The sequence below is a fragment of the Gossypium raimondii genome, chromosome 3 (genome assembly GCF_025698545.1).
Source record: "Gossypium raimondii isolate GPD5lz chromosome 3, ASM2569854v1, whole genome shotgun sequence".
Taxonomy (NCBI): Eukaryota; Viridiplantae; Streptophyta; class Magnoliopsida; order Malvales; family Malvaceae; genus Gossypium; species Gossypium raimondii.
Genome location: NC_068567.1, coordinates 7,002,867 through 7,014,794, shown reverse-complemented (window position 1 = coordinate 7,014,794; position 11,928 = coordinate 7,002,867). Strand labels below are relative to the sequence as shown.

At 32.8% G+C, this 11,928-nt stretch overlaps 2 protein-coding genes across 5 annotated transcripts; one reads left to right on the top strand and one right to left on the bottom strand.

Annotated features, from left to right (window-relative positions):
* Positions 1–1,881: 1,881 nt before the first annotated feature.
* On the top strand, positions 1,882–5,120 carry LOC105796902 (peptidyl-prolyl cis-trans isomerase CYP21-4). Of its 4 annotated transcripts, none has more exons than XM_052628052.1 (8): positions 1,882–2,001; positions 2,203–2,455; positions 2,568–2,607; positions 2,921–2,971; positions 3,063–3,148; positions 4,114–4,251; positions 4,370–4,520; positions 4,876–5,120. In XM_052628052.1, exons 2-8 carry the CDS (start codon positions 2,304–2,306, stop codon positions 4,960–4,962), a joined length of 705 nt encoding a protein of 234 aa, XP_052484012.1. In that variant the 5' UTR covers positions 1,882–2,001; positions 2,203–2,303; the 3' UTR covers positions 4,963–5,120. The 4 variants fall into 4 exon arrangements, with proteins under 4 accessions (XP_052484012.1, XP_012482195.1, XP_052484011.1 ...); XM_012626741.2 differs by having other exon boundaries at positions 1,920–2,055; XM_052628051.1 differs by having other exon boundaries at positions 1,958–2,088.
* A 150-nt stretch (positions 5,121–5,270) lies between these two features.
* LOC105796901 (aldehyde dehydrogenase 22A1) lies at positions 5,271–10,749 on the bottom strand. Its single transcript, XM_012626737.2, has 14 exons — positions 10,524–10,749; positions 10,369–10,412; positions 9,555–9,659; positions 9,200–9,327; positions 8,875–8,997; positions 8,330–8,483; positions 8,005–8,108; positions 7,815–7,893; positions 7,525–7,620; positions 7,269–7,406; positions 6,768–6,983; positions 6,305–6,496; positions 6,002–6,145; positions 5,271–5,603 (listed from the first exon to the last, which is right to left on the bottom strand). Exons 1-14 carry the CDS (start codon positions 10,633–10,635, stop codon positions 5,451–5,453), a joined length of 1,788 nt encoding a protein of 595 aa, XP_012482191.2. The 5' UTR covers positions 10,636–10,749; the 3' UTR covers positions 5,271–5,450.
* Between the last annotated feature and the right edge of the window lie 1,179 nt (positions 10,750–11,928).

Below are 11,928 nucleotides of genomic sequence, written 5' to 3'. Positions count from 1 at the left end.
TGAAATGAAGGAGAAAGAGACGATGACAAGATACCAAAGTAAGTTTCTTGTTTCATCGAGCCTCAGGATTTACAGATTAGAATAAAATTGAAGATTTGATAATTAAAGTATCAAAAATATTCGCACTAAAAAGAAAAATATATCGAAATCAAGCCGCCATATCTGAGGATAGTGAACAGATCAAATCGCTTTTTTCGGATTGTTTCACTCTCAAACAAATTTATACTGTTTTTTCATTCAAGGAAGAGGTCGAGAGATTACTAGCATACAATAGCAAAGGAGATCCGTGTAAATTTATTAATAATTGAGTTATTTGGGTGCCATTTTAATAATTTTATTGTAGATTCTGATTATATCTGATAATACCTAGAATTACCATAATGCGTTTCGTTGCATTCGAATTCACATCTTCAATCGATTAAAATATATAATTTTAAACACTAATAAAATAATATAACATTATTAGTTTTAAAGAAATACAAATACTATTTTCACAATATCATCTCTCATTTAATTTAATTTCATTTAAATTATTTAAAAATAATTAAAATTTCAAGAAAGAAAATGCAAACATGTTTGAAACTATATGGGAAAAAAGACATGAGCAAAAATGAAATTTGAAAAATTGCTAAAATTGATAATTAAAAAAACTGAAACCAATCATTAAAAATTAAAAAATATTACAAAAATTGAAAACTGATAACAGCCATGGGCAGTGTTACCAAACAACGGAATTTGCTAATTTTGTTATAAAAATGAAACAATTAAAAACAAAGAAAAATCGAGTGCCATAGAAATAAAAGATGATTAAAATTTTAAACAACTAAAAATGATTTGAAGAATTATAAAAGAAGAAAATGTATTTGTTTATTTATTAAAATTTTAATTAAATTAAATTAAATTAAACTAAAGAAGATATATAATAATATTTTTACATTTTAAAAGTTAATCATACGACATTATCGCCTAAAAGTTTTTAATTTTTAAGATATTATAATTTATTCCTTCGTATATTTGCACTTGGCAAAAGTTCTTTTGGGTTGGATTTTGTTAGTTATGTTTTGTAGTTTTACCAAATCATTTATAATTTTATTAACCTTTTATAATAATAGTGTAGAAGATAAAATTGAATGTTCAAAACATTCAAATAATTTTCAAATTCAAGCCTTAGCCTTTAAGAAGAATATGAGTGACTAAAATTGATTCAATTCGATTTTTTTTAAATTTTGAATTAATATAATTGAGTTATTTAAGTTATTCGATTTTTCCGAGTTAACTTGAATAATTGAATAATTCAAATAATAAATTAGTGTAAATTCCCTTGATTTCTACTCAATTTTAAAATGAACAGATTGGTCATTCTCTCAACAAAAATTTTAAAATTTTCAAAAAAATCAAAATAATTTTAAAAATCCAAATATTTATAAAATTTCAAATTTTATATATTTTAAAATATATAAAAATAAAAATTCTAAATAATATGTATAAATAAGTTAAAAATTCTAAAATAATAATTTTTGGACTTAAATAAGTAAATTAATGATTTAAGTTTATAATTATCTTATTTTGCTTTGAAAGAGTTTTCAAATATAGATAATTTCAAATTTATATACTTTAAAATGAAAATAATTACATGATAACAAAATTTTAATTTAATATATATAATTTTTAATTTAACTTAAATAATTTTATTCTATTAGAATTTTTTTTTTAAAATCAAATTAAATGATAAAATGAGACTCATAAAACTGGATTAACTTAAAATAATTTTTCGCCTTAATTAATAATGTTTTTGAAGAAAAGGGAATGAAAAATGAAAATCTAACGCGTAAAAGAAGAGAAAAGTAAGGCCAATGGTCCCATGGCGCCAACATCAAACTCCTGATACGATCACAACCGTTGATCTGGACACACAATTCCAAGATCCAGCGAGGAACAACTGCTCGTTCATGGCGGCCCACTAAAATAATCAAACCTTTCAACTAATCTCTGATTTTGAATGTAAGTCTTTCAAATTACTCCTTCCAACAAGCTCAAACTCCGTCGATTTCAAAGCTAACTTTTTAACTTCACCCTTCAACTAATCGAGTAATATTTAGTTTTTTTTTGTTTTTTTTTCATTCCAATTTTCCAGGTTAGTAATGGATCTGCTTTGATGTGATTATATTCGAAACTGTTTCTGTTTTGTTTTTTCATTTTCAGATTTTTCTGTTTGGATGAATATTTGAAGCTTTTCGAATTCACAGCGATTTGTTTATATATATAAAAAGAAAACGGTGGTTTAGAGTTGAAGGTGAACTTTGATGGCAAGAATAAAGCCTCAGGCGTTGTTAATTCAAAGCAAAAAGAAGAAAGGGCCAACTCGGATCAGTGTTACTACAATTCTTTTTTGCAGTTTAATCGTTCTATCGATTTTGTTGTCCTTAATTACTACGTACAAGCATTGGTCTCAAAGGTTTGCTATATTTCAACCTTATTTACGTTTGCTTCTTCTCTGTTTTCCATCTCATTAATTTCTCTGATAATTAATTTATTCCGAGAATGGTTTCCATTGTTAATTGCATCAGGTCAAGGGGTCAAACAGGAACTGGGTTGTCAAATTTTGAGGTATTTTGTTTTCCATCAAAACTTTTCAATCGTAGGCTGTAAATGAATCAAGCTCACTTGTTTTTTAAGCTGTTTGTGTTCGTGTTGATTATAATTGAGCAATAAAAAAATTTTAAACTAGTTTTAAATGACTTATTAAACAAGCTTTAAATACATAAAAGAAGCATGTTGATTTTCATGATTATTCCTTTAGCTTGAAGAACAAATATAAACAAACAGAAATTGAACTATTCATGAGCTTATCATCCAACAGTGTTTCATTTACAACACTAGCATTTTGTTGAAATGCTAAATAATTTATGTTTTGATACAGAATGTGGATGAGATTGCAGATTCAAAGAAGTATGATCTTCCTGGATATGCTGTAAGTTTCTCCCATGGAGTAATTTAATAAATTATGTTTAGTTGTTTGCCTATACCTTTTTTACCATATTAAACCACTTTCCCCTTTATAGGTTCTAAATACATCAAAAGGCAATATAACTATAGAACTCTTCAAAGATGGTTCCCCTGAGATTGTCGACCAATTTCTTGACTTGTGGTAAGTTTAGCAGGTTTCTTTGTTACTTGGATTCGGGTGCAAGTGCTAGGTATGAATATATACATACCTGACACAAGTATTTTCAATTTTTTCAAGTCTTTTCATATATTTGGAGGGTTATATCCTTATACCCATGTTTGAAAATGTCTCAGACACAGGTGCTTAAAGCTTTAGATTAGCTGGAATAAATAGTTATACCTTTCACCATTGTTTTAGAGATGATAAGAGTTTATATGCCTTCAATATTCGTGTTCAGCGCATATTAGAACATGGGATATTTGGGTATGATCCTCTAAGGATACTCCAAATATATGAGAAAAGAACTTACAAAAATCTGAATTTACTTTTGTTAGACATATTCATATTTGACACTCACGTCAAGCCTAAATAATATAGTCTTTTGGCATAATTGCATCAATCTAATGGCATGATGTCTTTTTCTAAGGATCCTCCAAATACATGGAAAAGAAAAAGAAATTTAGAAAAATCTGAACTTACCATTGTCAGATGCACATCCATGATCTCACACTCACAACCGAGTCTGAATAACATAATTGATAGATACGTCTCTCTGTAATTTTATAGACCCCAACACTAAATCTGATGTTGTTTTAATGGAGTCATTCGAACTTCTTCTTGATGCATATGATCTTTGATTTGAAAATATGGTGAATTACTGTATGCTGGGATATTGTTGTCAAATGATGCCAATTTATGCCCCCACATTCTCCTCTTAATTGAACTTTATGACCCCATGTCTTTGCATTGTGGGTGATTTATTATCTTTGTTGCTCTGGTTTTTATTTTTGTTGTTAGACACCTGTATTTGGAACTCAATCCAAGCTCTAAGTTGTGGTGATAGGATTAAGATTACTTTGGTGGGAAAGAAGACATTTAATTTTCACAGCACTGACTAATGCAAGTCAATATTTGTTTATTCATCTCCAATCTGAATAAATTTGCAGTCAAAAGGGACATTTCAAGGGCATGCCTTTCCACCATGTGATAAAAAACTATGTGATTCTAGGAGGACATTCACAAGATTCTGGAGGCATTGAAGATTGGACATCAAAAAGAAAGTTTCACAGACGGCTGCCCACAAGGTCATCTTTTTAATGTACTTTTTCTTGGCACATGGGTATATGTCTGGAAGTTTGTCCTTTGGGTTTTTAGTTTTATTTATTTATTGATAACTTGAAATCATTGCTCGTCACTGACCAGTCCAAAGCATGAAGCTTTTATGCTTGGAGCTACAAAGATTAAAGAAGATAGCAAAGCATTTCAGCTTTTTATCACAACTGCACCAATACCGGATTCAAACGACAAACTATATATGTTCGGACGAGTCATCAAGGGTGTAGATGGGGTTCAGGTAAAACATCGTTCAAGCTTAATCGAGTCATCGTGATATTTCAAGTTCAGTTTCAACTCAATCAGCTTCACTGGTTTGAGCTGTTAATAAAATTGCTCAAGCTCGTTCGATTGATATCATATATCTAGTAAAAAATGAACTCGATTTCTCTGCTCGGCTTCGAACTCGATTATCATATGGTCGAGTTCAAACTAAAAACTTCCAATACCAAAAAAAAGAAGTCAATTTCAAAACCAAATTTTGGAGCCACTTGTGAGCATTGATATCTTGTTTTAAAACTCTATTTATATCGTTAGATTGTATGATTTAGATAAATGCTAACATAAAAACTTTTATGTTGGAACTTGGCAATTAGGAAATTGAAGAGGTTGATACCGATGCGCATTACAGGCCTAAATCTCCTGTAGGGATCATCAATGTGATACTGCAACAAGAAATTTGAGTCTTTTCATTTAGTCACTGTAAAGAGATTACCTATAGCAATCCTATTAAGTAATTAGACTTCTCCTCACTATTTGTAGTCTTTTTATATTCATATGAGACACAAAATTTTGATTCATAGTTGGAGTGATTAAATACATCTTTGTATTAGTTCACATATTTTTTTTTGTTTTTGATCGGTTATAATATCTAGCAGTCTTTATTCTATACAAGTTGAAAAGCAAATTAATCAAATTAAGCTACCGAACATTTAATTTTACAGCAAATGAATAGAGGTAAAATTTTAACGAATTTTTGTGGACAAAAAAATGATGAAAGGAAATAAAATAAAATCTGAACGAGTTTGGGGAGCTGAGCCATTAATGTAACTGTTAGATAGTGATCTAAACCAAAAGAAGATTTAGAAGTTCTGAAATTTCATTACAGTAGTGAACTATAGAAGGTTGAGAAAGTAGAACTAACTAGTTGAGGGTGGGGAGGTGTGGTAACTCAGTCATTTTTCTTGCTAGTGGCAACAGGGTTTTGCTCCGAAATGATCTTTAGAACATTGACCAGTGCTCGAAGACGGTCCCAAATGTTCAAGCCATAAAGTGCCTCCACCAGCGATTCTTGAAACTCAAACCCATTTTCAGCAACAGGATACTATTGTGTTTGGCAGACAATGAAACAGATAAATGATTAGTCTCAACTAGGGTGTAAACAAAACAATGGATTCAGCTCGATCATTGTTGAGTCGAGCTTGAGTTGCTTAAACTATTCACTAAGCAGAATTTGACTATCCTAATGCTTAACTAGAGTATGCTCATCATCAGCCTAATTGAAGGGTTTTTTTTTTTTTAAACTTTGAACACAAATTGTAGCTCGAACAAAAGTGTCGAGCATGAAGTCAAGTATGAAAATCAACTTAAGTTGAGCTTTAAGTCTTGAATTTCGAATTGAGCTTCTCACAGTTTGAGCTCAGCAGCTTGACTGTACCCCTAGTCTTGGCATATCAAAAGAATAATCATCAAATTAAGTAGTTTTAAGGACGTAAGGCGAACCTGAATAGGCTTTGGTATCTTGGTCTTTATATAAGGCCACCATCTATCCTCAACGACTGCCTTTACCAAACAGCAAGCTCTCAATCCCTCAACACCAGCAAATCGGCCGAATCCACTATCTTTTGTGCCACCAAAAGGCAGGGACTGGAAGATCAATGCACATCTTTAGTTCAGTAGGATTTAAAAAATCCTAAATACGTGAACTTTTTAAATAGGGGGCAAAAAAAGCTTGAAGGATTCCAACTCAAGCAAATATGAATGGTGGCCATCTCGCATACAGATCTAGGAGGAAAAGAAAAGTACCTGGCACATATAAGTTGATGCAAAATCATTAACTGCAGCAACTCCACAATGTATTTGGGAAGCTATCTCCTTGGCACGCCTTTGACTGCCGGAGAAAACAGCACAGCCAAGCCCATATCTTGAATCATTTGCAAGCTTGACAACCTCTTCATCTGAGTTGAATTTCATTATCGGCATGATTGGTCCAAAAGTCTGCATGCCACTCAAGTTTCATAACAGATTAGCAAATACTCCCCACATAACCATGTTCATGGACCTTGTTTTTTTTTTGGAGGAATATTCATAGATATTCTAGATTATTAAAATAGTGAAAACAAGATTGAGAGCAAATAAAGTTTTGGTACCAAAAGTCTAATTATGTATTCCATAACGAACAGCATGCTATCTGTTCTGCAATGGACACTCAAAATGAAACAAATGCCAAATGCTATAGTTTGTAGCAGAATATTATGACTTGTGTTACCTCTTCTTGCATCAACTTCATTGTATGGTTTACATTTTTGAGCACCGTAGGGGGGAAAAATTGATCAACTGCGCCTTCACTTAAATGGCCGAAACTTCCACGAGCTACAATTTCGGCTCCTTTGTCTACAGCATCATCTACAAGGTGTTGAAGCTTCTCAGAATGCTCTTGCAAGCATATGGCACCCATATCATATCTTGCAGCTAGTGGTGGGCCCTATAAAAGATATCCAAACATCAGAAATCTAATTTTTCTCACAGAATGTCGATACCTAAACAGTTCAACAATTAGTGCAGCAATTATACTCCACAAGTAAGTACACAAGTTATAGACCTAATGGAAAGCTGAAACTGCCACCTATGCTTTATCTGCCACAGACTTACCAAACAACCAAATGGCCAAGGACAGCCGGTAAATATTTAGATTTATCATTAACATAACATTGTAGAGAACAAGCTATAACACTGGCTTGCAGAGGACATATCAGAAAGAAAATCTTACAGCTGAAACAGACTTCACAATCTTAGTCACTTGATTGACAAATGAATTATAAATATCCCTGTGAACATAAAATCTCTCAGCTCCAGCACAGTTCTGCCCACTTGATTGGAGAGTGGCCCTGACAGCAACTTGGGCAACCTATTTCATGGAAAACAGTGATTCTCAACTGCACTGGTCGGTGCAACTTCAGCTCTCAATCAAAATATAGATATGTTCAATCATGTTAGTTATCGAAAAGGGTCGAAAGGGTTCATACGTGTGGAATATCTACGTCTTCGCACACAATAAAGGCATCTTTCCCACCGAGCTCAAGTGTAACTGGTATAAGGGTCTCAGCAGCATTTGCCATTATCTGCAATAAAAGCAAACATTTCAATCCATTTGCAATGAAAACAATAAAAGCAGTCCCATCAAGGTAAAACTGAAAAGGAAAATAGAAAGTATTTTATTTTCCTTTGCTAATAGTAAAGAGCAGTAGTTCTCAACGGAACAAATCAGATCTTATTAGTATCGAGAATTACAGCAGAGCCACACATGAGATCATACCATCTTTCCCACACCTGGTGATCCAACAAATATGATTTTATCAACAGAAGATACCAGTGCTTCTCCTGTTTCAGCAAAGCTATGAAAGAGAAGCCCGATTAATATTGGATGAATAGAAACCAAAAGCATAGTATGTTCTACTAAATAAAAGGAGCATAGTAAGTCCAGAATAATTGTGATAACTACATACCCTGTAATTACCTCAACCAGATTTTCAGGAGCTCCAACTGCAGCAAGAGCTGCTTGGATTATCCTAAAGTAAAAACATCCAGACCAGCTTGCATGCTCAGAAACCTACACTTACAATCACATAATTTTCAATCAGCATCATGATAAAATGCCAAAATTGACTGTAAATTGCAGTGACAAGTTTCAGGGACAAGGATGCTGGGGCATCAGGCAACAGTCTCTAAAGATTAGACACAAAATTACAACTGAGAGCAGTCTAGAACTGATAAAGATAAAGAATAAGAGGATAATAGAAGACTAAAAAATTAGGATCTATCAGTAAGTACCTTAATTACCACACCATTTCCTGAAAACACAGCTGCAAGCATTGGATTAAAAATATTATGAAAAGGGTAATTCCATGAAACAATAGCCCCAATTACACCAAGCGGGTGAAATTCCACTTTGGATTTCTTGTGAAGCATTGATCTTCCAGAAGATCTGCAGAAGTTCAAATGAAGGTTGACATGAATTGCAGAGTTTACTGATAGCAAAAACTGGTAACCGATTCCAAAATAAAAGTACACCACTTAAAAGCTAGTTTTTCAGAATAATTGACAATAATGCTGCTGTAGATCATATAAAAGCATTCATTTTTAATGATTATGAAATAAAAGCCTGAGCCCTGTTGACAGAATTTTGATGGTACAACAAAGTAAATACATGCAACATACAATTGCTTGGTTTTTCCATTAGCAAATAAAGGTCCATGGAGTGCAGTCGACAAATTCAGTGATAAAAAGTAAGATGCATGTGATAATGGATAATCTTTCTTTTGGATACAGCCAAGAATATCTAGAAAGGAGAAATAGTATTAAAAAGCTGGAATTACCGGTATTCAGGCCTAAGCCACTTTTCCCCCTCTGAAAGAAGCCAGGTTATCTTCTCACATGTAGTCATTATTTCTCCTAAAGAGGCATCAACCATTGTTTTCCCAGTATCCCGTGAAGAGACTCTTTAGTAAGACAACAAAAAAATATGTCATACAAAGGCATTCAAATAATGCCTATATAATAAAATCAGCAGAAATGCAACTTTCTTATAAACAGAAAATAGAAAATAATTAAAGAAAAATGCAGAATATAAAGTTTTTAATCTGAGGAAAAGGGAAATGATATTAAAAAAAACACTCCCCATATAAAGAACAAAATCCTTACTCGCATATAAGTTCTTGGTGTTCAATAATATATTTTAAAAGAATCCGCAAAAACTGTCGCCTTTGCTTGAAACTACTTTTAGCCCAAATTTTCTGTGCTTTCCGGGCTTGTGTGACACGCTCCTCAACCTACTCATTCCATAAAGACAGTTATAACAATGAGCAGTAGAAACATTATACATTCATTCACACAAACAATCGAACAGAGAAAAGTGGTCTGTAGTCTACATGTATGTACACGTGCCCATAAGCTTTGGCATAAAATAACAATGTCAACCATTTAGGGTCTAACAATGAACATATAAATACTCCTTCGTTAGTGATTCTGGTAAAATGTAATCCTGAACATCACTAACCTCAGCAGGTGTCAATGCTGGGAAAAAGCCCAAATATTTCATAGTAGCTGGCTCATAGCATTGAACTTTTCTGTCTGATTGCTGCGTCCTTCCCCTTGGTGGTATCTGCACAGCATTTCCAAATGAGATTCAAATAAACAAAAACTACGCTCTTTTGCTTATCCCTTTTTCACCCAAGAGGCAAGCAGTTAAAATTACAATCAAACATAATGTTAGAATCATAGAACTCAACTACAAGATTATCATATACAAAGTTATTCTATTACACAAATAATATTTTGATTTCAATCGGATTTACCTTAGTTTCATTTCGTTCCAGAAAAAGCAAATATTCTTATTTAATAAATAAAAAAGGAACGATACTTCGATTTAAGATTTAATTGGAAACAGAAAGCTCGAATCTGAACCAAATTGTAATAGCTGGTTAAGCTATTTCATTAAATCGATAATGATTAATCTCATTCCACTAGAAAAGGAACTAGATTACTAAATCAATTTATATTTCTAACTTTACATGCAAAATTAAAGTCGATTACTAAATCAATTTCAATTGGGTTTACCTTAGATTCATTTCTTTCCACTAAAAGTAAGTACTAAAAAATCACACTCTGATTTGAGATAAGTGGAAAATAAGCTTGAATCCAAACCACATTGTAATGATTCGCTAAGTTGTTTCATTAAATCGACAATCATTAAGCTCATTTAAGGAAAGGAAAAAAAATCACTGAACAAACCGAGTCTTTAAAGTTTGAATTGAAAAAAAGTACTCAAAAAAGGAAAAATAAAATAAAATAATCAACTAAGAAATACTCACGTAAATGAAGCTGTTTTCTTGCGTTTGGTTCCCGTCATCCAACACTGTGTTTGAACAAATTCAAAGTAAAAAAAGTTATCAGCTGCAAAAAGTATAAAAATACGTATAAGCAAAGAAGAACGAATTATACGTGTTTTCCGTATCTGTATACGTACCATCTGAGGCATCGACATCGATAGAAGGAACATTCGGGGGAATGAGCATCAGCAAGAAACGACAGATCGCATAAGCAAAGGCGAGAACGATGATCGGCCACCAAAACGCCATCGTTTTCGATCTCCAGAGACTGAAAACTTTTAATCTTGAAGAAGACTGAAGAACTGCTCTCAAGCGAAATGGTTTTTTGATTTTCTTCTTTTCTGAAAAATAAACAAGATTCTGCTTAGGAAATAGCTTTACTCTTTTCACTGTCTATGCAATGGCATTTATTGTAATTTTAACTTCATTAGAGGTTTAAGCTTAAGATGAGGATCAGTTGTTTTTTCACTCGGCCAGAAAATGTGGATTAGTTTTTTTTTTCTCTCCGCCATCAAAATGGGGATTTGTTAATTACACATCGTTTGTACTAGTAAATCTGTTGGGATTGTTGTTGGCCCAAAACTAATCTGTTCGTAAGTGAGCTTAGCTCAGTGGCTCGTGCGCTTCCGTTTAGTTCTTTTAGAGTTAAGTGGGTCTAACCTATGGCTCATTTACTTTACTTAAGCCACCCCCTTACTTGTTGCTTAAATCATAGAATCCACTTATATTGATATATAATTTTATATTTTTTTCATAATTTTTTTTATTATTAATATTTTAACAATCTAATTTTTTCATTAACATATAAAATTTTTAATAAATCAACATTAATGGAATTAAATATTGTAAATGTTAAAACTTTACACTTTAAAGGTTTCCTATTCGCGCCAAGTGATGTTTTTTTTTTCTTAACTCAAAAGTCGGCCTCTTTATTAAAGAACGGAACAAAGAAAAACAATTAAAAGAATCAACAGTTACAAGGAAAACACTAAAAGCGAATCCTCGATCGTGGATTCCAACCTGCAATTGCTCAAACAAGATCATTAACAATACTAGATAGAGAGCAACCAAACAAGAAATGGAATCATCAGAATGCAAATCCTCACAACCCTTCGAAGAAAACCAACAGTTCTATAGAGGCTCATGAAGACGACAGTCTTCTGCAGCTACTGCTTCTACCAATGTCGGAGCATCTTCTACCCAATAGCCATCCTCGCCTTGATTTAATCCCTCTTGTGCCATTGCATACGTTGTTTTGTTCCCAGATCTACCAATGAAGTGGAAGGCGCAGACCTAAAAATCCTTCACTATCTCTTTTGCGGACCATGTAAGAGCCCTTATATCCGAGAAATCCTATTCATGATTATTAATCTTCCTAATAACCGATCTTGAATCTCCCTCAACTATTATTGACAGAAAACCCAACTCTTTAGCAAATCGGAGCCCGTGTATCACTCAACTGCTTCTGCTGCAAAGACTAAAAGAACAGGGTAAGCGATTTTGCAACAAGCCCCAAAATTTCCCCATTTTCATCTCGAATCA

Coding starts and splice junctions, on each gene's coding strand:
- LOC105796902 (XM_052628052.1), top strand. CDS start 2,304: ATGGCAAGAATAAAGCCTCAGGCGTTGTTAATTCAAAGCAAAAAGAAG. Junction 2,456..2,567: donor TACAAGCATTGGTCTCAAAG/GTTTGCTATATT, acceptor TAATTGCATCAG/GTCAAGGGGTCAAACAGGAA. Junction 2,608..2,920: donor CTGGGTTGTCAAATTTTGAG/GTATTTTGTTTT, acceptor GTTTTGATACAG/AATGTGGATGAGATTGCAGA.
- LOC105796901 (XM_012626737.2), bottom strand. CDS start 10,635: ATGGCGTTTTGGTGGCCGATCATCGTTCTCGCCTTTGCTTATGCGATC. Junction 9,660..10,368: donor AAGAAAACAGCTTCATTTAC/GTGAGTATTTCT, acceptor AATGCTGTGCAG/ATACCACCAAGGGGAAGGAC. Junction 7,621..7,814: donor CACCAGGTGTGGGAAAGATG/GTATGATCTCAT, acceptor CTTTTATTGCAG/ATAATGGCAAATGCTGCTGA.